This window comes from Centroberyx affinis, unplaced genomic scaffold, assembly GCF_046629955.1.
Source record: "Centroberyx affinis isolate AG114_WGS23_722 - 3 ecotype Tasmania unplaced genomic scaffold, CSIRO-AGI_Caff_v1 ptg001678l_1, whole genome shotgun sequence".
Lineage (NCBI taxonomy): Eukaryota > Metazoa > Chordata > Actinopteri > Beryciformes > Berycidae > Centroberyx > Centroberyx affinis.
In genome coordinates, this window is record NW_027280098.1 from 69,980 (window position 1) to 95,622 (window position 25,643).

The window sequence follows — 25,643 nt, forward strand, 5'->3', positions numbered from 1 at the left end:
TAGAGGCTTCTCCGGGGGAAATTTATGGAGGTTCTTTAGTCAGCATGGCTGTGTATCCAAGTAGCTCTGGGGAACTAAATGATGCATACAGGTATTATGTTTATTGGTGAGCACAGCTCAATCTGACTTTTCAGTCACTACAACTCAGAAACCAATTAAGAATCTGCCTTCACATTAAAGCACAAGATATATTTTTACTGTAAGTGGTAAATGGGATTGTGTCCCTAAAGAAATACTGTACAATGAATGTTATCTTCCCTTGTCCCCTAGCAGCAAGCATGAATACCAACCTGCATATCACAAACTTCTTTCTGTGAGCATCTCAGGACTCTTAGAAATCATTTATTTCTATGAGTTGGAAATGCCACGATGTGAAGTTTCCTCAAGATACGTGACCATTTTTCTTTTTACTTTACTGCATTTACCTTAATCTATAATGTAATCGGCCTTGACATTAAAATGACAAATGGATGATGATAAAATAAGATGCATTATATTTTCACCATGCGCCGCCAAATACGTGAAATAATGTTTAACTTGTCGCACAAGACAAAAAGATCTGACTTGAGAGATTAAAAAAAATAACTACATTTGATCAACACGACAAGACATTTTATTGATAGGATTATGGAGGAAACATATGTTTGAAATGCACAAGGGAAGAAAGCCAAACATTATGAATAAAGTGAGATAAGGCCTTTAAACTTCAGCCTTAATAAATCAATACAACACAGCTGCTGCTGCATAGTAACATATAATGGCATGTACTGTCACTGCTTAGAAGGATGAACACACTCCATTCAAACACATGCATGGCCTTAACATGAGAGGGAGAGAGGGAGGGGAAGAAAGGTGATAAAGAGAGGGGGAGCAGGGGGAGCAGAGAGAGAGGGGGAGAGAGAGAGGGAGAGAGAGGGAGAGTAGAGAGAGAGAGAGAGTGAGTGTGTGTGTGTGAGAGAGAGAGAGAGAGAGAGGATAAATACTCTGATAAATCAGTATTGGTGGGAGAGAGCTGTCCAATAAATTTATCCCATCTTATTGTTCCCCCCTGTATCTGCCTCCACAGGAGGCATAAAGAAGGTGTGTGTGTGTGTGTGAGAGAGAGAGAGAGAGAGAAAGAGAGAGAGAGAGTGATGATGAAGATGACCCTGGTCCTGAATGGTTGCATTGATGTATGCAGCAACATACAGGCACGTGCACGCACACACACGTTCTAGACACCAACACCCACGACACAATGACACAAAATGGTCCCTTGACACACACACACACGTGTAATAGGGGCCCTTGCGGGGCGATCTCTGGGCGTGGGTGCCAAGGGCGTGCATTCCTTACAGAGAGGCAGATAAATCAACCGTTAATAAGCCAGCAAGCCTGGAGGCTCTATTTACGACCGCTCTCTCCGCAAGGCCAGTGCCACCAGCCTGGCTGTGGTCACACACTCACTCACACACACACACACACACACACACACACCCACCCATACGCACACACTTAATCTTTATCAGTCGGAGGACCTCCGAGATACACATGCCCCTATAGCTGTATGTCAAGAGAGAAAAACTTCTTATGTAATGTGATATATTCAGCACTTTTCATCAGTGCCTGCTTTTTCCTATTAACCCATAATGGAGTAAGCATTGCCGCTAAATCTACCCCACTGACACACACACACACACACAGTGGATTTCAGCCATTTGAGGCAGATCTACAGTGGTAGCCAGCGTTCAGCACAGCAGCACAGCGGAGAACAGTATCGATTCATCCGGGAAAGTCACCTTTCTCCCCCCCCCGCCCCCCCGGCCCAGCGCCTCGGGGGCCCCCGGTCATTCCACGCAGCCAATTTGTATGGCTGTTGTTATTATTAGTGTTTCTCCGGCATGGCGCTTTGGTCTCGGGGCACGGACACGGCGCTTTATGATGCCGCGCCTAATAAACATCATTGTGATTTTCCCAGGCTAGTAATTAAGTGTGGGGCTAATTTGTCATAGTTAGTTAGAGCGTGGCGCGATGCCGGGAGTGAGCCGCCTGGGAAGGGTCGGGTGGCTGAGAAGGCCGGGAGTTTAATACACACTATTCATCTATAGCCACTCGGCATTCAACCCTGCATAATCACATTGGTATTGGCTCGGGGCATGGCGGAGGGCCAGTGCAGATCAAGGTGGGCCAAAGGTTTTCCTATTTAGCATCTGACTTGGAAAACTTAGAACCTGAGTCAACACATGATGCTAGTGATGTCTGACTGTTAAAGGTTTTGGTAGCCAATACAGATATTTATGGATTGAAGGTGCTGATAGTCAATATTTTCTGACGATATTCAATATCTTGAAATTTGATCTGTTTTATGCCCAAATCAATCGCAAAAAACTACAAGTATTCTGTGTTTCCCCCACAATTCCATTCTTTAGTCCAACATGGGACACTAAAACTCTCCACTGAAACCCAGGATAATGAAACATACCCAAGCTTCGGTGTATGGAAACTGATCAAAATGCTGCATCAGAATCAATTAAGGCTCAGGTCTTCCCATAGACAACCAGTGTAGTATTGATGAATTATACAATAGATATGTAATCAAACAAACTGCATCATATCCATCATATCAGAGGCGGACAAGCCAAAATTTAAAGACCAACAGCAGCAAATGGATATAAATCAAACCAATATAAAATCGATCCCAATACCAGAAATATGTACAGGACCCATATATTTTGAAAGCCAGCCTTAGTCAGCCTTCTGCACAATCTCAGTATGAACTAAACACTGTCGAATATACAATAAAGTACTAGGAAATCTCATTGTATTAAAACTCACAGCTTCTGCATCACTCTTACAAAACAATCCTAGTGACGGATAATAGTTTGTCACTGGTGAAAAAAAAAAGCTTTTGGTAACGTTCAGTTGAGTAGCAATCTGTCCAAGTCATTCCTGCTGCTGGCTGGATGTTTTACTTGATTTACTACTTATTAGATGTGTCAACATGCCACTGTTTAATCTGTGAACTGGTGATCTGTTCTTGCATCTACGTGGCTCTCCTCTCATGAGAACACTTCAGCACTGGTGCCTTTGTAATTGGTTCTTTGTATCTATATGCCTGCATATCTGGAGGAATGTCACCCTGTGTTAGCGTTAGTGTGTATGTGTCAGAGCAACAGCAAGCAAGAAAGTGCAAAACCTGGAGAGCCAGATAGGGATTGAGAGACAGAGATTAGATTTATCATTCAGCTCATTCACTTTTACAAACAACATGGTGAAAAAACAATAGGCCTAAAGGGCAAAACAAGTGCAACTCAGAGAGCTGAAAAGTTAATCATTTTGGCTGGGAGTGACTCTGAAAAATAGAGGCTATAATTTGGAAGCATTAGTACTGCCATGGCTAATAAAAGAGAACATGACAAATGGTAATTAATGGTGGCAGTAATAAGGGAAAGTTCTGCAGTGCAGGCGCCATCAGATGCTACAGCATCATCACGATCCCTAAATACATTTACTCAGCAAAGATTGCCGAGGGACATTGTCTTCCAACAGCGGCAAAGGAGTTATTGAACATCATTACACACAAACATAATGCCCCGCAATGGCAGCGGCTTCTATATTGCCACAAATGTTAGGGCTTGATTCACTGTAGTAAAGTTACTTAGCCACAACTGTTACATTTTCCCCGCTTCCTAACAGAAAACTCAAGGAATCCATCTAGACTGAAAGGGGACAGAGCTGCAGGCAGGAATGTCAGAATATCAATATTCCTAAATGTTCAACAAAATGAAAATCACATATTAATCAAGAACTTTAAGAATATGGGAGGCAGGCATTAGACCACTTATAAGGATCATGGATCTGCTGTATAATAGTAATGCCAACAGTGAAAATGAGTGTAGATATGCCTGACAACATTTCTGAGCATTGTGTACCTTCATTCAGCATTGCCATCCATCCATCCATCTCTACACACCATTATCCTACACACCATTAACTCCAAAGTCTTCATATACATGGTGTAATGAGTTTGCAGGGTGGTAAGCACATTCTCACATCAACCTGGATTTTGTTCTCAGATTATGGGCGGTGTTGGCATAATATCCGTGTGGTTGCACCATTTATGTGTCTGCCCTCAGGTGTTTGAGAAGTGAAGAGCGAGAGATGAAAACGATCAAGACGCCGGCAGCTGACACAAAGTCAATCAGTGTCAGGAAAGTCGCATATTCATCAAGAACTTGAAGAATATGGGTGACAGGCATTAGGCCACCTACAACGATCCTGATTGAACTCCAATGAAAGGTAAGGAAAATTAATGTAGATAAGTCTTGCTGTAATTGGTAACATTTCTGAGCATTCTGTACAGTCTTCAGCGTTGCTAATCTTTTATTACTCTTTCATTACTACATACCTTCACATCGTTAACAACAGCACACAGCACATCAAATTCTCCGGATGCACGGCGAAGAGTTTGCACGGAGATAAGCACGTTCGCACATCAGCTTTGATTTGGTTTGAGATAATGCAAGGTGTTGGCATAATAGCCGTGCGGTTGCACCATTTGCAGGTCTGCCCCCGGGTCCGTGACAGTGTTGAGTTAATCAGCGTCAGGAAAATTGCACATTCATCAAGAACAATGTGGGAGACGGACATTAGACCTCTTATGAGGAGGTTAGAACCGTAATGACAGATGCTGCCATGAAACCTATAATAAACCCTGTGGCTTAAATTAGTGTGGGCAAGCATTTCTGAGCATTGTGTACCTTCATTCAGTACCGCCATATGATCACATTTCCCTATCATTACTACACCTATCCCTATCCTACACACCATTAACTTTAAAGCCTTCAGATACATGGTGTAGTGAGTTTGCATGGAGATAAGCATATTCTCACATCAGTCTCAGATTATGCACGGTGCTGGCATAATATCCTTGTGGTTGCACCATTTCTACATCTGTCCTCAGGTATGTGAGGAAAACGATCTCGACACTGGCAGTCAATGCCAAGTCAACGAGTGCTAGTCCTCCAGCCGGTCCCTCCCACTGCATTCCATATCAACAGACAGATCCAGGACGGTTTGTTTTACCCGCCGGCTTTTCATCTACAAAAGACTCTCTGATTAGAGTCTCTCAAGTTGCCGCGTTAACGTCCTAATGCGTCGCCACAACCGGGAACTCGATCTGTCTCTGATTGCTTTTGGTGACATACACAATTACCCAGCTGCTTCCTGTGATTAAAGCAACTCTCCCCTCTTTCTAGGCCATCTCCTCCTCCTCTTCCTCCTCTTGCTGCACGCCTCCACCTGTCCTTCTCCTCTCGCCGCTCATTTCCCTGTTTTGCATTATGGAATCCCTCCGTCCCTCCCGAAACTCCCCCTCCATATACTGTATGCGCACGCACACACACACACACACACACACTCACACACACACGCACACACACACACACACAGGACCACAATGCAAATAACATCATTAACTTCATGGTGCCGCCCTTTATGATTTTAAGATGTATGTGTTCCATATGTTTTAATAATTTTCAAATAAAGTGAAGCGAAACACACACACAGGCATGCACACACACACACACACACACACACACACACACATACGCATTAAACACACGCATACATGCATATGCATAAGCACTTATCACACTCTTGTTGCACATCTGTCATTATCCTCCGCCCTCTTGCATTTTCTGTCATTTAATTTTCTAAATCTAAACACACATGCATGCACACGGACAAACACACAGACACACACACACACGCACTTATCTCTCCTTGTGCTCCCTCTCTCTTTATCCTCCGCCCTCTTGCATTTTTTGTCATTTAATTTCCCCTCTTTTTCATCCTGCCATCTCCTCCTTTCCACTCTCAATGCTCTCCTCACTCAATCATCTTCTCATACTCTCCGCTTCTCATTTTCTGTCTTCTTTCACCTTCTTCTTTGTCTCTGTCACTTCATCCGTCTCTGTCCCTCTCGTCTTCTCTGCACATTCATAACATCTCTCTCTCTCTCTCTCTCCCTTCCTGTCCCTCTCTTTCTCTATGTCTCTCCCTCTCCCTCTCTTAGTCTCTCACTTCTCCTCTCCATTCAATTAACTTTCCACATCCTCGCCCGGCTGTCGATCACCCGCCAGCTGCCTCTACCCCTTTCTCCTCCTCTCCTGACCCTGTCACATAGTGTGGGAAGGCATCCGGGGTTCCCTTGAGCATGGCAGCACCTGGGCAGCTACATTGTATTGTCTAGCCTTTGGGAGAACATGTTAGTGAATAGACAAACTGTGGAGACCTCAGAGCGCAGAGAGAATATAATAATGCCCAAAAATATGTTCTATATTCATAAAAAGCTTCTTAGACCAATTACTTGCAACCTACATCATTGTCAAACTCTGACTGCTTGATCGATTCATGTGATTCCCCCCTAGAACAAAAACAAATATCCTTTGAAATAACATGCTGTTATTTGTAAGGCAATTCCAGAGTGGAATGCCTTACCTATGCAAATTGCTTGTACAAAAATAAATATCCATTCAAAAAGCAAATGAAACCTCATCTAGAAACAGGCAGTAGTTTGACATTGAAGAAGTGCGGTGGAAAGTACAGTGTTGTGGATGGGTGGATACATTTACCTTCAACTCCGACGACACAGGTTCAATTCCAAACTCATGCAAAATGATCTATTGTGAGTTTTACAGTTTTTCTTATAGTTAACCATGCCCAAAACCTTACCCTAACCTTTACCGAAGTTGTTTTAGTTGAGTCTGTTTTTCAGCTGGTACTTTTGCTGTTGTTTAGTCAACCTGGTTTAGGTGGATGTTGGCTTGCTCTAGTTTTGGTATGTGTTTACACTACAACTCAAGCAACTACTACCATGGGTTTTCTGGCCACCACCTACTAGCCAGACAATTTTAACGATGACTGTGACTGGCTCCCTTTCCTCCTGGCATGAACATGTGTCCTGTATCCAGATTGTGTCTAGGTATGATTTAACCAGATTACATTTACACCTAAATTGGATGCAGACCATGCAGGGCTGCATAAGTAGTTAGCATGCCAGAGTCTCATTCATTATCGGAATTAACGAGACAAAACCAGACAAAAAACAGACATTTATGAATGAATGAATGAAATTACATTTACACCTGGCATTAAAATGCATCTCTAGTATACACAGTGGAATCAGATTGCCTTGCCAAATTACAGATTGCTGCATGTCACTTTCTCTCATAATATTTACAGCCATTGAAATTAGCAGTATCCACCAGCATCCAAACAATCCATATTTAACAAGTAAGTTACTATCATAAGTTTATTTCTGTTTAATTCTTAATGTGGATTGGAGACACATTGCATTTACACTTTGATTTGATGTGTTTTTGGTCTGTTTGATTACAATCTGATCATCGAACACGCAGGTTAATGACAGGTGGAGAGGGGGTCATTGTTTGGTGAAGAAGCACCTGAAGCAGCTGAACCCATGGACAACATTGCCATTGGTTGTCGGGAGACAACTGTGTCCTACCTTTACTATATTGGAGTGTATGTGCTATTTGCCTTAAAGCCAGTGAGATAATCAATATCAATATCAATATATGAATATATCAATGAGATAACAGATAATAACTAAAGGAACTTATACTGTTCCTTTAGTTCCTTTAGTTATTATCTGTTATCTCATCAGAGCAGCAACAGGTGACAGACTGAAGAAAAAGTTTAAAGCTGCACTAGGCACTAGAGGTTTTCATGTAAAAATCCAGCAGTCTTATTAACCTAAATCACAAAGTGGGGCTGCAGCAGAGCAGAACGTTCCATCCCCACTAATTGAGACGCTGCAGAGTCACCCTATTAGCGCAAATTCATTTCTGATGCTGAGCATAGTCACTGGCAGGACAATTTCTCCATGCATGGGATGAGACAAATTTAAACTTAACAGCGAAAAACAGCGGAAAACTAAACAGCAGCGAGTGAACACGACATCCAGAGAGAGCTGGACTCACCAATGATGGCTGAACCTCTGCACCACCTCCAACCCACCAGATACTCAGAGGAGGAGATATTTTGTTTACTGACAGTCCCAGGATTTCCGGGTATTGAAGTCCTTAAAATTCAAAGTCCTCCCACTGCCATTTTGGCCCACAAATGTGCAAAATTGCACATTTGTACAGCTGAACATTTATGTATGTAACTTTAATCCTCTTACCTCTACACTTAAACCAACATAAGTGAACACCTTAAATTTAACTTAAAAACTCATGACTAATAAGCACAAAGGCTATATTGCCACACACACACACACACACACACACACTCATAGATCCAGTGAGCGACAGAGAGAGAGAGCGAGCGAGATACAGAGAGAATGAGCCACAGAGAGACAGAGAGAGAGCGAGATACAGAGAAAGAGAGTGAGCGAGAGAGAGAGCGCGCAGAGCAATTAGGGGCTGAGAGAATCAATGCGCTACACGCAGTTCTACAATTAAATAGTGGAAAAAAAATATATTGTGGCGGTCAGTGCTCATATTGTGGCGGGCTGCCACAAAGTTTTCTATGTGTGGGAAACCCTGGTAGACCCTGATAGAACGAACAGGTACGGGAGGGGTAACTTAGAGTGAGGGGAGATCGTCCACTAGTTAATCGATCGCAGATGGCGTCGTTCTCTCGGATGGATAAAAAAATAAAAATAAAAAATGCTAAAATGAGTGGCCAAATATACTTTGGCGGCTGTTAATATACCTGGGCGGCCTGCCCAAGTAAAGTCTATGTGTGGGAAACACTGAGTTTGATGCCCACACACCATAGTCAACTTTAATCAAATAAAACGTAATTTCCCAACAACTAAATTGTGGCTAGTGAAAATGCTGAGTGGCTAGTAAATTTGGAAAACTAGCCACAGTGGCTGGTGAGCAAAAAAGTAAATGTCAAGCCCTGGGTATATATATACATATATATATAGGCTACTGTATATATATCGCCTGCGGTGTTTGAGTGAAATCCATCAGAAATCAGCTATCTCACTCTCTCAGGTTATTATTTTTTCTCCCATATCTGATCATATGAAACTAGATCCTATTTCATTCTCATACCTCACCCCCTAACCCCTCTCCACTCCCTCCACACACACACACACACACACACACACACACACACACATACTCACACACACACACCACCTAACACTTGTCTCACGGATATAATCCACAGTCATAATCCTCTCCGATCCACCGCTACATTAATCCATGTTTCAGAGATCATAGAAATTCAAGGTTGATTTTGATTATGTGAGCTTTGCCATGTTAACTCTGAAGGTGCTGATACTGTACTTGTCATCATCATACTGGTGCTTCCATCTTTCAAACAAACTGGTGATTTTTTAATTTTGTGATCCATCAACAAGTGTCACCAATTCACACTTGCCGTCAGTGCTCAGCACATTAAAAATGGTGAGAATTAGTATCCAACCCATATGGTTTTTTTTTTGAAGGCTAAAGCCAAAATCTTCAGGTTGAACCTGCTGATAGCCAATATTTTGTGCTGATATTCGATATTTGTAAATTTAACCATTTTCATGGCAAAAAAAATAATCCAAATATTATTGTATTCTTGTCAGTGTGTAAAAGTCTCTGAAACAACATTTACAACATGGGACACTGAAACTCCTCACTGAAACCTATAATAATAATAATAATAATAATAATAATATATCTAATAATAATTAAACATATTGATGCATACTTGTGTAGAATCTGATCAAAATGTCACATTAGAATCAGTTCAGGCTTACCAACCAGTTTACAAACAGTGTAATATTGATAAATTCTAATAAATATGTAATCAAACAAACGGCAATATATCCATTATAATAGAGGTGGACGACAAAGACTGGCTGAAATCTGATTTTTTTTTAATAAAAAGCCAATATTGGCCCATATATCAGCAATCCTATACATCGGTCTAACCATAGTGAGAGTACTATTAACAAACATGTAATCTGTGATAAGTCAACATCAAACTAAAAGATTAATTTTGGTGTGGGGCATAACTTTTTTCTTTTGCCTTCCTGTGAATCTTATAGGTGTTGTATCTCTGTATATTTGTATATCTCTGTATATCTATCTCTTATAGTTGGTCCTGAAAACTTGATCCCAAACATCAAGCAGTGTACTGGGTTGTTAAGCGCTTGTGTTCAACATAAACTACAGAATTTAGGTGTCATCTTTGACCAATCCCTGTCTTTCGATAGTCATGTCAGCAAGCTCATGCACTCATGTTTTTTCTAACTAAGGAGCATTGCTAAATTAAGATCTGTCGTGTCTAAGGTTGAAATGGAGATATTTATTCATGCTTTTATTTCTTCCCATTTAGATTGTTGTAACGCTCTTTTTTCCTGTTTGAATAAAACTTCTTTGGACCGTCTCCAAACTGTCCAAAATGCAGCTGCTCGGCTTTTAACTAGGAACAACAAGAGATCACATATTACGCCAATCTTATCCTCTCTGCACTGGCTTCCAATAAAATTCCAGATCCATTTTAAAGTTCTGGTCCTAACCTTTAGAGCCTTGCATGGTCAAACTCCTAAGTATATTGCTGACCTTCTTCTCACTTACACGACCAGTCGGGCTCTTAGGTCTTCTGAACAAATATTATTTGACGTCCCTCGAACCCGTTTAAAAACCCGAGGTGACCGTGCATTTCAAGTTGTTGCACCCAATTTGTGGAATGCCCTCCCCTTACCGTGGCGATCCTTAGACTCTTGTGACATTTTTAAAAAGCAGCTGAAAACGTTTTTATTCAGACAGGCTTTTTGGTTAGCCTGCGGTCATTTGTTCTATTTGACTTTATTTGCTGCTATCGGTTTTATTTCCTCGTCTGTGTTTTGCAACTTTTGTCCTTTATACTGTACTTGTGTATGTGTCTCTGTTCCTGTTTTGTCTGTTGTTGCTGTTATTTTAATATGTAGGCACTGTGCTGTCTGTTGTTATTGCTACTTTTAATATTGTAAAGCACTTTGTGATTCTGTATCTGTGAAAGGTGCTATACAAATAAACTTTACTTACTTACTTGTATCTCTGTATCCCGTGGCTCTATACTGTATATATAAAGCGCGTTTTGGGAAATTTTGAGGACTGACAGAGCGACCCAAGAAACCAACCAACAGAGTGACTTATCCTAGCTGCTGCTTGCACCTCATCATGCCCCATTCTAAGAAAGGTTGCCGTCTGGTCTGTGTCTCAGGGCCACCGTGTCGCAGGGAGTGAACCTCCCTGTCCTATATGCTGATTGTAAACTAATAAGTCAGCCAGATCAAGGAGGTGCCATGCTCCTGGAGCCGGGCCCGAAGAACCGCAAATCCACACATAATTTCCCCAGGCCCTTTTCCTCATTCTCCAAATATGATGGGATTTATTTCGGGCCAAGACGCCCCCCTTGCTGTTAATCCTCATGCTTTATAAATCTCCGCACGCTGGCTAGGTGCACGTGCGTGTGTTGTAAAGATGAATGATTGTGCATACATCAGACGGGAGTCGCTTCACTGTATGAACTGAAACATATTGAAAAAGGTCAGGCTTGACAGGAAATTATCACAGGCATTTATAGCCACTTCTCTGTGCGATTCATGCATGTGCACAGTACTTGCATGAGTGTGTGTGTGTGTGTGAGTGTGTGTGTGTTAGGAAAGCTACCCATCGTCCGCGCCACAAATCATATGCTAACCTCATCGACACAAAGCATTTACCAAAAGGGCCATCTGCATTTTAATAACAAAAACTAATTTATCTATGGCTAGTGTACATTATTAAAGGAGACTCTAGGAATTCACACAGCCGTCTCTTTTCTGCTGATGGCAACACTATGCTAATGGTGTTAGCATTTCCTATGTGCCTTTCCAACTAATAAACAAGCCCATCATGGTAAGGTTTAGGTGTGTGTGTGTGTATGTGTGTGTATGCATATCACTGCTGTCGTGGAAAAAATGTTTGAATGCAAATTTAGTGTTTTTCGTGTTCTTGAAGGTTTGCATGGTGGTGTTGAGTGAATTCCCTGACGTTTGGCACACTTTCTATTTAAAAGTCATAGTGTTACTTCAAAACAGCCATTGACGTCAATGTGATAATCTGCATTCTTCATTAATTTTTTGTGAATGTTGTGCTGTTTTGGAGATCAGTGGTTTTGGTGATCAGTTTCCACTATTAAGTTGCAGCTGACTGATTTTAGAGTCAGCATTAGTGTTTGCAAGGTTACATGCTCTTAAACTGGTGCATAGACAGAATATGGGAAGCTAAACAAAATAAATGAATAGTGCAATCGACATTAAAAATACAGGATGCTTTAAAATTTAAAAGGAGTTTAATTTATTCCAGGGAAAGCAGAAATGGTCCAGAGTTAAGAAGATAGAATACTGAAGTTGCTTCTAACTACAGGCTGGACAAACATAAAACCCAGCCTGTTCCCACTAGATCTAGGTGTGTGAGTGTGTGTGAGTGTGTGTGTGTGTGTGTGTGTGTGTGTGTGCGTGTGTGTGTGTAGGAGTTGGTTGTCCTGCTTGTACGCATCTGTGTGCTGTGCTGGGTACCGATACAGATACCGAAAATGTACAGTCCACAACAATGGTTACTAACACAAAACAATACTTTTCTCCTTAGTTTTTGTGAATGAGACAATTTTATTTTTGTTTCTCTTAAAACCAACTATTTGTTTCTGTGAATAAGTGCATGTAAAAGAGGTTTTTACAAGGAAAATGTTTAATATATAGCAATTATCATGTACTATCTACAATGTCTCATGACTCAAACTGCTATGAGAATGGAAGACGAAGAAAAGAATGCTTGAGGCGATGTAAAAGTCGAATACAAATATATAAGTATGACATAAATATAAGTCAAAAGGCAGTTTCCAGCCCTGCCCTGCTTCATATTCAGACACAGGGAAAAGTAAAGCTCTGCTGATAGACAAGCTGTTGGGAAGTCAGCGCTTTCTTGGCTGACACAGTGCTGAAAGGTGTAAAGAAAGGTGTAGATAATAATAATGGTCTAGATTTAGACTCTTCAGACCCCTCTTGTGACTACATCTTGTGACTATTTATTGAAGCACTTTACAACAAGTCAAATGTGTTGAATCCCAAAGCATTTGGCAACAAATGTGTACAGCTGATGCTGATTTGAGTTACTTGCTGGTCTAATCCAAAGAAGTCTGATGATCACAACGCTTCCCGCAGTTCCCGAGTGCAGCCCCTCCCTCTAGATATGCAAATTGATGTATGATGTCATCTGGCAACTTCTAACGACTTTTTGAGCAGCCAATAGCTACCTGGAAAAGAGTCTGCGACACTGCTACCACCGACTATTTGTCGTAACTATTGCTGGCACTAGTTGAGTTGGACTTTTAACTTTTCTAGCTAGAGTCTGTCTTTATAAAGTGTAACCTCAAGAGAGCACGAGGAGTACGTTACGTATGTATGTGGAGTATGTGTGCATGAATCATCCTCCTATATTCCAAACAGAAACAGCATGGCTTTTGTACGTGTTAATCTCCACCTCAGCAACAACTCTTTTCCAAATGGGCTCCCGCATGCTTGAGTCTACAGCTCAGGTGTTGAAAGCAGATGCTGCAGCCTACGGTGTCTGCAATGGTGGAAGTTTTACATGGAAAGTGGTGGGGACACAAACTGGCAGGCGGCCTTGGGCTCCACCAGAAAAATGTGACATTTTGTAATCATATTTCCTGCAGTTCTACACAATATTACAAATACTACAAAAGGAACAAGGACCAATAAAAACGTATTTTTGTTCCTTGACAAGTTCAAATTTGAATGAGTTAACTCTCTGTGTAGCAGATGAAACAAGTTCACATGAATGCATATGGAAATACATCAGTTGGTGATTTAATTCACGCCCATGGGCGTCTTTGTTTACAGTTTCCGCCAGTTGAAATGCATCGTAAAGTGGGCTAGACTGTCTGTCATACTGTAATGGAACCAGCATGTAAAAGAACGAGTTACGCAGGTTCCTCAGCTTTTTTAGTTTTGTTTTTGTTTTGAAGGCTGATACTGTAATTTTTTGGTCGCTGATCGCTGATACTTTGTGCAAATATTCAATATCTTTAAAATTAACTCAGGTTAAGGACTTCCTGTAGACAACCAGTGTAGTATTGATCAATTCTACAATACATATATAATCAAACAAACTGCATCATATCCATCAAATCGAAGGTGAATGACACTGACTGGCCATTGTCTGATTTGTAATAAAAGGCAGAATCAGCTGAATATATTGGGAAATCAATATATCAATCTAAGTTAGTTTCTGTTGAGCTGATAATGACATGATGCATCATCAGTCTGCATATTGCTGGCTGAGGCCCAGGAATCAGCATCATCCCTTGAGCATTTTAAATGGCTGCAGTCGGGTATATTAGTGATGTGAAGAGTCTTGTGTAAAACCCTGGGACCTGACACTACTATGTACAAGACTAGGCCTCCTAATGAAATAAAAAGGTTAGGTGTGACACCGAGTTACCTGTAAAAGCTAGAGTTGTCCCCAGTGTAATAGAATAATGCATTCCGGCTGTATGAGAAAATGTATTTCTTCCAGACTCCCAGGACAACAGAAGGACAGAGAGAAAGAGAGGGAGGGAGAGGGAGAAGGAGGGAGAAAGGAAACGATAGAGAAACACGAACAAGTGAGGAAACAAACAAGAAAGGAGAGAGAGAGAGAGAGAGAGAGAGAGAGAGAGAGAGAGAGAGAGAGAGAGAGAGAGAGAGGGACAAACAACCAAGAGAAAAAAAGAAGAAGAAAGAGAATAATCAGGGGAGGAAGAGAGAGGGAGGGGAGGAGGGAGAAAACAGAAAACACAGTGTTTGCAAATCACAAATGAAAAGCATAACTGTTCTACACACCAAGCGGTGTCCCTGAGGAAATATAGGCCTTTCAGCATAAAAACCTTATTTGGAGCAGATAGGTAGCCAGACAACCTCTCCTTGGCCTTGCTCTATCGCTCACAGCAGTGGCGGAGGATGCAAAACTACAAATACTGGAACAACATTAACTGTTATGTCAACCTACATCCACTGTGGGCCTGTCTGTCTCTTTGCTGTGTATGATACCTTCAGATAGAGCACCAGTAGAAACACAATAATATGAAATGAGTCTGTACACATCCCAGCTAGATGGGAAAATCCATTTCGTCCCATTCACATCTCAAGACATTTTCTGAGACATACAGTGATGATAACAAATACAGATCATGTCCAGTCCCACCATGACATCTCTTCTATGGAGAATACACACAAACATAGCTCACATCATATTACATACATACACAGAAGCACTGCTTATACAACAATGTTATCTCCTGGAAAGATTTAGCAGCAGACCATGTAAACTAATAGAAGAAAAACCCAGTCAGCTCTCGTTTAAATTCATTTGCATATGAGTAGCGGCTTAGGGGAGTTGTGTGAAAAACTGCAGGTAGAGTAGAGTAGAGTAAACTTTATTGTCCCCGAGGGGAAATTTGTCTTGGGCACAGTGCTACAGTCCGTTGTTTCACATAAAAAACATCACAAAAACATCACAAAAACATCACAAAAACATCACAAAACATGAGAAGTGTTTGACCCGAGACATCACATCTTACCTAGGTAGGTAAGATGTGAAGATAAATAAGAATCCCGACACTCAAATATGTTAGACATTTCAATATGCTGTGAATATTTTAGATATGTGTCGTGCCTTATGCTGCCTGTTTTTTTTAAAATCTTTTTTAAATGTTTTTCATGCTTTTTATGTTATGTTCTTTTATGTCTCTCTATGCTGACTTGCACAGGGAAAACTTTCATTCATGGATAATAAAGTCTCTAACAAATTTATAGTTGAAGTTAGACAATTTGTCACAATAATACAACTTTTGCTGTCTTTTTAGATACTGCTCAATAAAGATCAGACATCATTTGTAAGAAAAAAGATTTTTACCACAATGTGATGAAGTTGCAGATGTGATGTCTCAAACTGACTGACCTGATTTTGCCTCTTGAAGACGACGGTGCTGTGGTAAAAATGAGCAAACCTAAAAGTACGGGAAAACAAAATGAAAAAAAAAAAAAAAATGTGCTCACCTCCCTGATCGGTGCTGACGGTGATGGCGGCCACCGGGCGAGGGAAGGAGCTCAGGTCCGACACGCCGTTGAGCGACTCGATCTCGAAGGTGTAGTTGGCGTGGGCCGAGAAGTCGGTGACGGTGACGGTGGCGTTGGTCAGGCCCAGCGGGCGGGGCAGGAAGCGGAGGTCCTCCTCGCACAGCTGGCAGCGGTCGGGCTCGGGGCCGCAGCGCTTGCACTGGACGTTGTAGGTGAGGTCCCGCCGGCCCCCGGTGTCGCTGGGGGGCGACCACTCCAGCATCAGACAGGTGTCGTTCAGGTTGAACATCAGGTTGCGGGGAGGCGACGGAGGGCCTGAGATTGGAAATCACATGAATAGATAGATAAATGGATCAGCAGATAAGTAAGCTCATTGTATCTACAGATTTCTTTTTTTTTATACTCTCTTTATTGTCATCAATTAAATAATATTTATATACCATTTACTTTTTTCACACTTTTTCACCTTTTTTTCGTACAGTCTTAAGTATTGTGAAGGAATAAAAGAAAAAAAAAAATGCTCATATATGTACACTACCAGTCAAGAGTTTGGACACACCTGATTGAATGTACTATGTTTTTCATTATCTTAAAGCCATTTTGATCTAAAGTCTTATGCTTAAATGCTTGAAATTTGTTTCTTCGACAAATATAAATAGTGAAGTTGATGCCTATGTATGAATTTCTTTCCAAAGCCTTTGCCTTCGCATCAAGGCAAAGGGCGGCCACTTTAAAGAATCTAAAATATAAGATAGTTTTGACTTTTTTGGTCACTGCATAATCCCATTTGTGCGTCCAAACTTTTGGCTGGTAGTGTACATATGCACACACATATACACACAAATATACATGCACACATACACACATACATACACACAAATATATACTGTATATACATAAATCCCCCCCAAAAAATCTATAGATCTCCAATCTATCTACAGTATCTACAGATTTCTAAATGCTTCACACAATCCGTCTATTAATCCCTATGTAGCAATGTTGCACTATAAAAATCCATAGCTGCATATCTTATAGGTGCATTATAAGACCTTAAAACGAGTGCTAAAATCCAGAGTACTGCAGAATTACCCCATAACGCTTTGCCCTGCAGTTGACATTTCAAGTTATTTCATCTCCCTACCATTTTCTCATCTGCAAGACCGGAGGTATTTTTGTGCATTGTGTGTGTGTGTGTGTGTGTGTGTGTGTGCATGCGCATGTGTGTGTCAAGGTAAGTATTGTGCGGTAGCCGGCAGCCGGCTGTCAGCAGGGTGGAGTTAAAAGGCCTGGGGGATTCGAACACTCCCATCTTGCCAAGCTCACTGTCTGCCTGGACAATAGGATGTTTCCCTCTCTACCTCCATCCCTCTCTTTCCTCCCTATCTTTGTCAAAAAAAAAAAATCTCACCAGACAGGGAAGCTCCTCCTACCCCCCCCCCCCCCCCCCTCCTCCACTTCTGTCAGCGTCTGTCCATTCTCTCTCTCTTTATCTCTCGCCCCCCACCTCTCTATCGCCGTTATCTCTCCTCCTCCATTCTCTCCATCGAGGAGAGTCCACCCACCTCCCCTCCTGCAGAGCAACCTCAGTGCCATCAATCAGCTTCTGTTCTCCTCTAGGGGGGAGATTGGTATCAGCGCCCTCCCTCCCTCTCTGCCTCCCTCTCTTTCTTTCTCTCTTTCTCTGTCTGCTCCATCCAGCCTTAACACTTTCTCTCCATCTCTACTTTTATCTCTCATCCCGTGTCATCCTCTCTCTCTGTCTCTAAATCTAGCTTTGTCTCCCTCTCTGGCCCTCAGTCTTTAATCTCTGCCTCTTTCTTTTACTTATACACAGAGCAAATATTTTAATGCGCTGGCTTACGAGCTTCTGATTGAAATATATTATATATGTGAGTCAAAACAGTGAAAAGATCTGACGCAGCTTTGAGCTTGTAAGTGTAAAAAAATTATCTTTCTGTCTTTGTCTATGTGCTTGTCCGCTTTTTCTGTGTCCTCTCCTTAGCTTGCTCCCCTCTACTTTCCCTTCCTGCTTTCACCTTAAAGCTGCAATAAGCAACATTTTCTGACCACTAGAGGGTGCCAGAAACCGCAACACATATGTAAATAAAGCACAGCAAAGCCACTGCACTACAGAGGCCTACTAAGGACAAACATTGCAAAGCACCGTGCATAAAGGCTAACAGCTAAGCTAACCGTACCTACGGAGAAGTGTCGTTTCAACAGATTTTTCTCCTGCTGAAGGTTACATGTCCCACAATGACAAGTGAAGAGGTAGGTGGCAAGTTTACTAGTTTAATCAGTTTACTTTATTCAGGAATGGAAGGGGGTGAGGGAGGACACAAGCTAGTTTTAAAAACATGAAAAGCTACTGAATGGGCTGCGAGGAGCTTCACTCCGGACCAGAATTTGACAACAAGCTTTAGAAAAGAGGTGAAAACAGCAAGACAGCTGGCTGCTGTGTGGATATTGGTTTATATCATTATGTGTCAATGAAGTCTCCACATAGCACACATTAGTTTCAGGAGTGGTTGTAAGGTCTGATATCACTTATTGCAGGGTTAAGCTCAAAGAGCATTATTTTACATATACCTGAGTCAGAATTTAGAGAACAGAACACTGTAACCAGAGCCAAGACTTTCTGAAGGTTTACTCAGCAAACAGTGTATCTTGCAGGCTGCTACAAACTCAACGATGTATCTCAACGATGACTCGGCTTTTGTCTCGCCATAAAAGACAAATACACTCTTCCCTCGGGAGAGCTCTCAGACACGGCCTCCGTCTATCTCGGCGACAGCTAAATGGCTTTTTAATTAAAGGAGAATTAGTCCGGTTAAACTGTAATTTAATGCAAATATGAAGTCGTAATGACAGTCAGTGAATCATCGATGAAGACCTGGCAGCTGAACAAAGCCATGTAATTCATCCAGGGACTTTCTAATGTACAGTTTCACACCAGATAAGCCCTGGAGCAGTGAATGGAGTTCGGGGCCACGCCGATATCGCTCTGCTTTGGCAGATGCTGAGAGACGTCTGGAATAATCCACCAGCTCTTTGGATGGGGCAATAGTTCACCCAGACTGTCAGGCATGTACAGAGGGTACAAATGTTAAACGTGGATTTATAATGGGGTTTTACATTGTATGTGGGGTTTACTGGTTACAGACAGTGGACTCTCATGCATAAGAAGAGGTTAACACTACCTAAAAACTGTGTGTAACTGATCTTTAGTTCTGAGCAGACTATACATGTTGCATGAGTTAATAAAGTAGAAAGTGTGTGTAGGCATGTGTGGTCTACACAAATCTATCAAACATAAAGTCTGTTTTACACAGTGATCTGGGATAAGAGGCAGCTTCTCATGAAACTTGTGAAATTTGTATTGAATTGATGCAGGTATGTCAGCATTTGCGGGGTCAAGCGTTGGTTAGGAGTTTACAGAAGCGAGAGGCTACGGAACACCAAAAGGGCCACAATTTGCGTCTTTTTCTTCACTGTTTCTTCACCAGTCAAAATACTGATGATACCCGCTGGCCGGCACAATATTATTGCTAACTTCTGTGAAATTAACACCCACCACTAAGTGACATTCTGGTGCGGCTGGTGCGCTATGTCGTTCATTTTGTGTTGACCAGGTTTTTTTGGCTGTGTTTTTGTAATACAGCAAAGGAGGCGAATTGTGAGACTTATGGCTTTGCATGAGGAGTAGCCTGATCTCTATTAACTCTCCTATATGTCTTCCCTGTTTTGTTAGCAGGAGGAAAAGCCCAGGAGGGAAACCAGAGGCCGTTGTACTGCTAGCAGAACAAGTTGAGGAAACGTTTTGCAAGAATCCAACAAGGATTTAAAGAGTGAGCCCGAAAGGGAAAATTAATAACAGTAGTTTGGTTGAGCTCCTCCTCATCATCTATGTACATGCATTTATATGTATTGAATCCAGTAGAAGTGTCACACAGTATAAATGAATATGCTGGAAGGAAAGCCCACATGGGTTTTTTTACAAGCAGAATTGAGTGGTGACGTGTTTGAGTAATATTATTTTATCCAGTAACCAGTAGTGTATTTCAGTAATGACATCACAGATACCAATCATAAAAAACGGTCATTAGTTTTGTAACTCATCATCAATCAAAGTATCATAATGAAGTTGAATCAGCCCAAAACTATGATTATCTCCATCTCCATATTCATTGTCCTCATAATTAGTCATCTCCCTCTTTCATTTGACCAGGAACACCCTGAGCTAGACCAACCTCTATCAGATAGATGAATAAGTAAATTAATCAAATTTCTCTGAGTAATAAGTAATATATTTAGTTATTTTGAGTATCAAGCCCTGGCTGTGGTATACTCACGTGTGCAGGCCATAGTTGGAGGGTCTTTCTCGGCCCTGAAGAAGCCCTTCTCACAGCGGCAGAGAGCAGATCCTTCTCCGTAGCTGAAACTATGCGGAGGACACTTTGAACACTTGATGTTCCCAGCAAACGCCTTGTAGAAGCCTGGGTGGCACGCTGGGGGTGACAGAAACAGACAGAGTGTGAGTTGTATATGAGAGAGCCAGGACGTGCTATGGGAATACATGTAGAAACATTGCTGTGAATCCAAAGAACATTAGTCACATATTCTCATGTTTCTTGACGCAACAGCGACCAAATCAGGAAACACACTGATGCAGTTTCTGGTCTTTTAACACCTTTTTTTTTTTTTTTTTAAACTGAGTTTCTTGCCAAAAAGCAAGTGACATGTAATCATACATATTTGAGGAACAAAAGGTGAAATTTCAGAGTGTGTGTCTGGTTTTAGCCAAGGGTTTCTGGATTTGGGCATGATTACATTCAATTCCTAGAGATCCTTAAAGTCCTATTAGTATTTTAATGTTTTTTTAAAGCATCAAGAAAAAATAAAAGGGCTAAACAGACAGATGAATACCAAATTTTCATTAGAATGATTTATCTGTTTTTAAGGAATTAACCCAGTTGTTTGATGAATCTAATCTGTTTGATGAGTGAAGCCTGATAATTTTGATATCTGAAATCAAAACACACATATGAAAAACACGGACGACAATTTTAATGCCTAATTTATATTTATTGCCGGTGTTTAACTCGTGATGAATAATTAAAAACAAGAAAAATGTGATGAAATGAAGGCTAACCAAACATATCGCCTGTTGCATCTCTTCTCTGTTGAACTCTCAGCATAATTCCTTCTCTCATTTGTCCCCCTCCTTTATCTCCTTTCCCTCCTTGTCCCTCTGTTCTGTCTTGATCTAAAAGCTTCTTTCAGTTGTCCCTGTGTGTCTCAGGACGTTTTCACACCTAGTTGCTTTAGAGCAGTTACTTCCAACCCTGAAGTGGTTTCCCCCTTAGTTCACTGAGTTGGTCCATTGGACTGAGATCTTGTTGAGAGGAAGATTTCCAAACCGAGCATGGAGCTTCATTTACAGCAGTGGTTCTCAACCTTTTGGCTCGTGACCCCTAAAATCGAGGCAGTGCCCGCTCGCGAGCTTCTGTCACAGGCTGCACACACTGTGACAAAACAAGGGACACAGTTGTTGAATCTTTTGTCACTGGGGCTTGCTTTCTCACAGTGTATACAAAGCGGTGAACAGTTCAACCAAAGAATGGTAGAAATGTATGTATGGTTTGTATGGTAGACATTAGGGCTGGGCGATAATTCAATATTATCGGTTAGGGTCATAAAAAAAATTTGTTTTGTTTGACATCACACCTAACATTACCATTCGGTTCAATGAGATGAACATTAATATGATTATTTAACGTGATTTTGCATACATGAACCATATCGTGATATATATTGATATCGAGAAAAATCCTATCGTGATATTGATTTCAACCATATTGCCCAGCCCTAGCAGAACCTATTTTTTTTCCCTATCCCATAAATCACACAAATTATCTCGTGACCCCTTAGGGGGGCCCGACCACCCCTTTGAAAACCACTGGTTTACAGGGAGAACACAATCCAACCGTGATCCCACCCAGCTACAGGAAGCACCGTGCATTATGGGTAAAACTAACCATGAATTATGGGCTAAGGGTGACTGTTACTTTCAGAAGAAAATCCTTTCCAGACCAAAATTCTGAACAATGAAGGAACTGACAGCTCCTACGTGATCTGATTGATAAATTATGGTTTGCTTGAGATTTCGCTGCATGAAACATAAACAAACCGACATATTGAAATAACAACATAACAGCTGATTCCCCCTGAATTAGACCAAAGCAAATACACTAAAGGCTTGAGAAGTGTTACTCCACTAGAGCCTGAGCCTCGGGGACAGACGCCAGCAGCTCTTCAGCAGCTCCTTCTCAACCTGTAAAACACTCCCATGCCACAGAGAGAAAGAGTGAAAGTCTCCTGCCTGGTGAGAGATTTCCACTTCTGCCGGCTGTCACCAAGCACATCGATTTAACAAGGTAACACAAGCTGAGCCATTTGAAGGGATTCACCTTGAAGCACTGACTGCCTTCACGTTTCCCCATTGCTGCCTGTGATAAATGGAGCCGCGGGGAGGACAGGGGGGAGAGCCCGAAACCACGGCTGCTCTGATCAAATGGGGACAATTAGGACGGGGGCAAGGAGGTTAACACACGCGTGCTGGTATGCGCACACACACACACACACACACACACACACACTAGGGTGATATATGGGTTGATATTGGCCTTTAACTAAAAATCAGTGTCGTCCACCTCTGATATGATGGATATAATGCAGCTTAGTTGATTACATATTTATTGTAGAATTGATCAATACTTCTCTGGGTGTCTATGGGGAGACCTTAACCTGAATCGATTCATATGAGATTTATTTTGATAAAATTCCACACAAGAATACATGACTATTTTTTTATATTCTTATTATCCTTTATATCAATGGAGAGTTGTAGTGTCCCATGGTCTAAATGCTGTATCAGAGGCTTTTCTCCCCCTGCCAAAAATAAAATTTGAGTGGAAAAGCCGAATACATTTTGGGCAAAAATGGTCAAATGTAAAGACTGTTAATATCAGCACAAAATAGTGACTATTGGTAGCTGCAATCCAAAAATATTGGTATCAAAACCTCGGTCGAACCCTAATACAAACACGCACGCATCAACCAACTCCTACACACACACGCACACACTCACACACACACACGCGCACACACACGCAGGAGCTATCTGTATCAGTATGATAAGTGACATCCCCTATGGCGGACCAAGGCTGCCTCCGTCATTAACCTCTGATACCGGTCTGTCCTTGAGTCAAAAACCGTCAGTCAACCCCCCTCCCCTCCCCAAACCAGACCCCGTTTTAGACTCTGTCAACCTAATGACGCCTCCGTCCGACCTTCGCTGAACCAAGGGGATGTTCGTTCTCTAACCTCAGAGCGTCCCGCCGCAATCTGTCTGGCCAGGCTTGGGTCCAAGGCCACAGTGCTGCTGTACTATGGCTGACCATGCATCACCCGAGGACGGACACACACACACACACACACACACATACACACACACACACAGCGGCAAGGAGGTTACCATGCACATGCTGGTAGGCACACACACACACACACACACACACACACACACACACCAGTGGATACAGCAAGAGTAGTGACAAACAGCAAAGTGAACCAAAACAGACAGCTTGTCACATGAGAAGGAGGCCTGGAGATTTTAACTGGAAAAGAGGAGTGTGACCTTAAAGTCACAATCTGCAAATCAACCATAAATAACATTGTTGATGCACCAAAGACAAGTCCTCCCTGTTAAGAATCTGTGGCTATATACTGTATACATGTGCACAGCTGCATGATTCAGACAAACACAGCTCTATCAACTCAATTAAAGAAGTTATTAATGATGTTCCATGATAGAAACCTCTATTGTTTTCCCTATGAATATGATGTCTGATCCATACAGCTGGAGAAGACTTGACATTAGATAGAGGCTACATGTTAGGCTGCTGGATATGAGAGCAAAAGCAAAATAGCACAGTGGAAAGAGGCAGCGGGGCAAGACTGCATGTGTGCATGTGTGTGTATGTGTGCTTCCCTGCCTGGATTTGTATGTTGGTGAAAAACTTGTATCTCCTAAATGTTAGCTTTTCACAAACTAAGAAAGCCAGCCATGATTTTAGATTGACCACCATATTTTTTTGAGTTTATCCAAAGGGATTTGAAGCAGTTTCATGAGCCCCGAGGGTGGTAGAAGTTTCTCAACCCCTAGAGGAACCATGCAATCCTTGAATTGAAGTTTGAACTTGAAAATCCTCCAAATTGTGTCATGTGTGGTTTTCAAACACATGACACATGCGATGTGGAAGTATTTGGACGTGTGCATATCTCTGAAGGAACTAGACTGAGGTTGTGTGGGGATATGGGAATAGTATCCTGACCCACTGGCCTGTGGGGCTGTGAACTAATTCCGGGCCCTCAGCCCAAGGTTAATGAGATCTGGAAGTCATCCAGAACATCTCCAAGCCTCGAGCCCGAACCCCGTGCCCCGAGCCCCCAGCCGGGCCCTGAGACCCAGAGGCAGCAGATTGGATGGTGAGGCCTGGTACTACTCACTGGACCTGAACAACACCAAGGCAACTGGCAGGCAGATCATGTATGGGGAGTAGACCTGCCTGTCTGCCTGTCTATCTGCCTGACTCACTCGGTCTGTAGGAATAGACAAATGCATCGGTTTGCAGATATTGGCCTTTTAATAAAAATCAGACCTCTTCAGATTTTATTGTTATTATTTTGATATCAGATGTCTGACCAGACAAATCATTCCAGTGTGGTGTGGGAGAATTTTACTCCACAGCTTCAGTCTGTAAAACCTGCAGTGAAACCTGCCTCACTCTGCCTTAAGGAGCTGCTGACCCACCTAAAAGAATCTCATTAGCATGGCTTTCAATGGCGAGTTTTAGTGTCCCATGATGGTCTGAATGCTGCTTCAGAGGCTTTTACACTCTAACAAGAACAGAACATTGGGGCAACCATTGAACTTTTACATTTTTGACATGAAAATGGTCAAATTTAAAAAATATTGAATATTGCTATCTGCAGCTTCAATCCAAACATATCAGTAGTGGCCTTCAAAACCCCATATTAACTGAACCCTAGTCTTTACCTGTGAGGACCTGCCAGCTTCCCCCTCTCACTGCCAGGATGCCTGTCCTCCTGTTGCAGAGGATGCACTGATACAGTACTATGCTATTTCCAATAGCCTGCCTCAATGTTCCGAGTGTGTTTGTGTGTGTTGGTGTAAGTTATGTGTGTGTGTGTGTGTGTGTGTGTGTGTGTGTGTGAGAGAGTAACGCTCTCTGGGTCTCTGCGGTGCATGGCCGATGGTGGCGGGTTCCTCTCCCGGTGGTCGGCGAAGAGCAACAATTCCAAGAGGAGCACAATTCTGCAGCATTTACTTGCAGAACCACATCAACAAATGTTGCAGAATAGTTCAGCTCTTGAAATCAAAGGCAGGGTGGTGTGGAGGAGAAGCAAGGGATGAGATATCATTGCAGAGATGGCGGCGGTACGG

At 42.0% G+C, this 25,643-nt stretch overlaps 1 protein-coding gene across 1 annotated transcript in view; it reads right to left on the bottom strand.

Moving 5' to 3' along the window:
• LOC139651520 (ephrin type-A receptor 6-like) overlaps window positions 1-25,643 on the bottom strand; it is a 179,584-nt gene that overhangs the window by 64,669 nt on the left and 89,272 nt on the right. The window contains exons 4-5 of the mRNA XM_071528466.1: window positions 20,467-20,622; window positions 16,094-16,429 (exon numbers count right to left, since the gene is read on the bottom strand). Coding sequence (XP_071384567.1) covers window positions 16,094-16,429; window positions 20,467-20,622 — 492 coding nt within the window. The remainder of the gene's footprint in view (window positions 1-16,093; window positions 16,430-20,466; window positions 20,623-25,643) is intronic.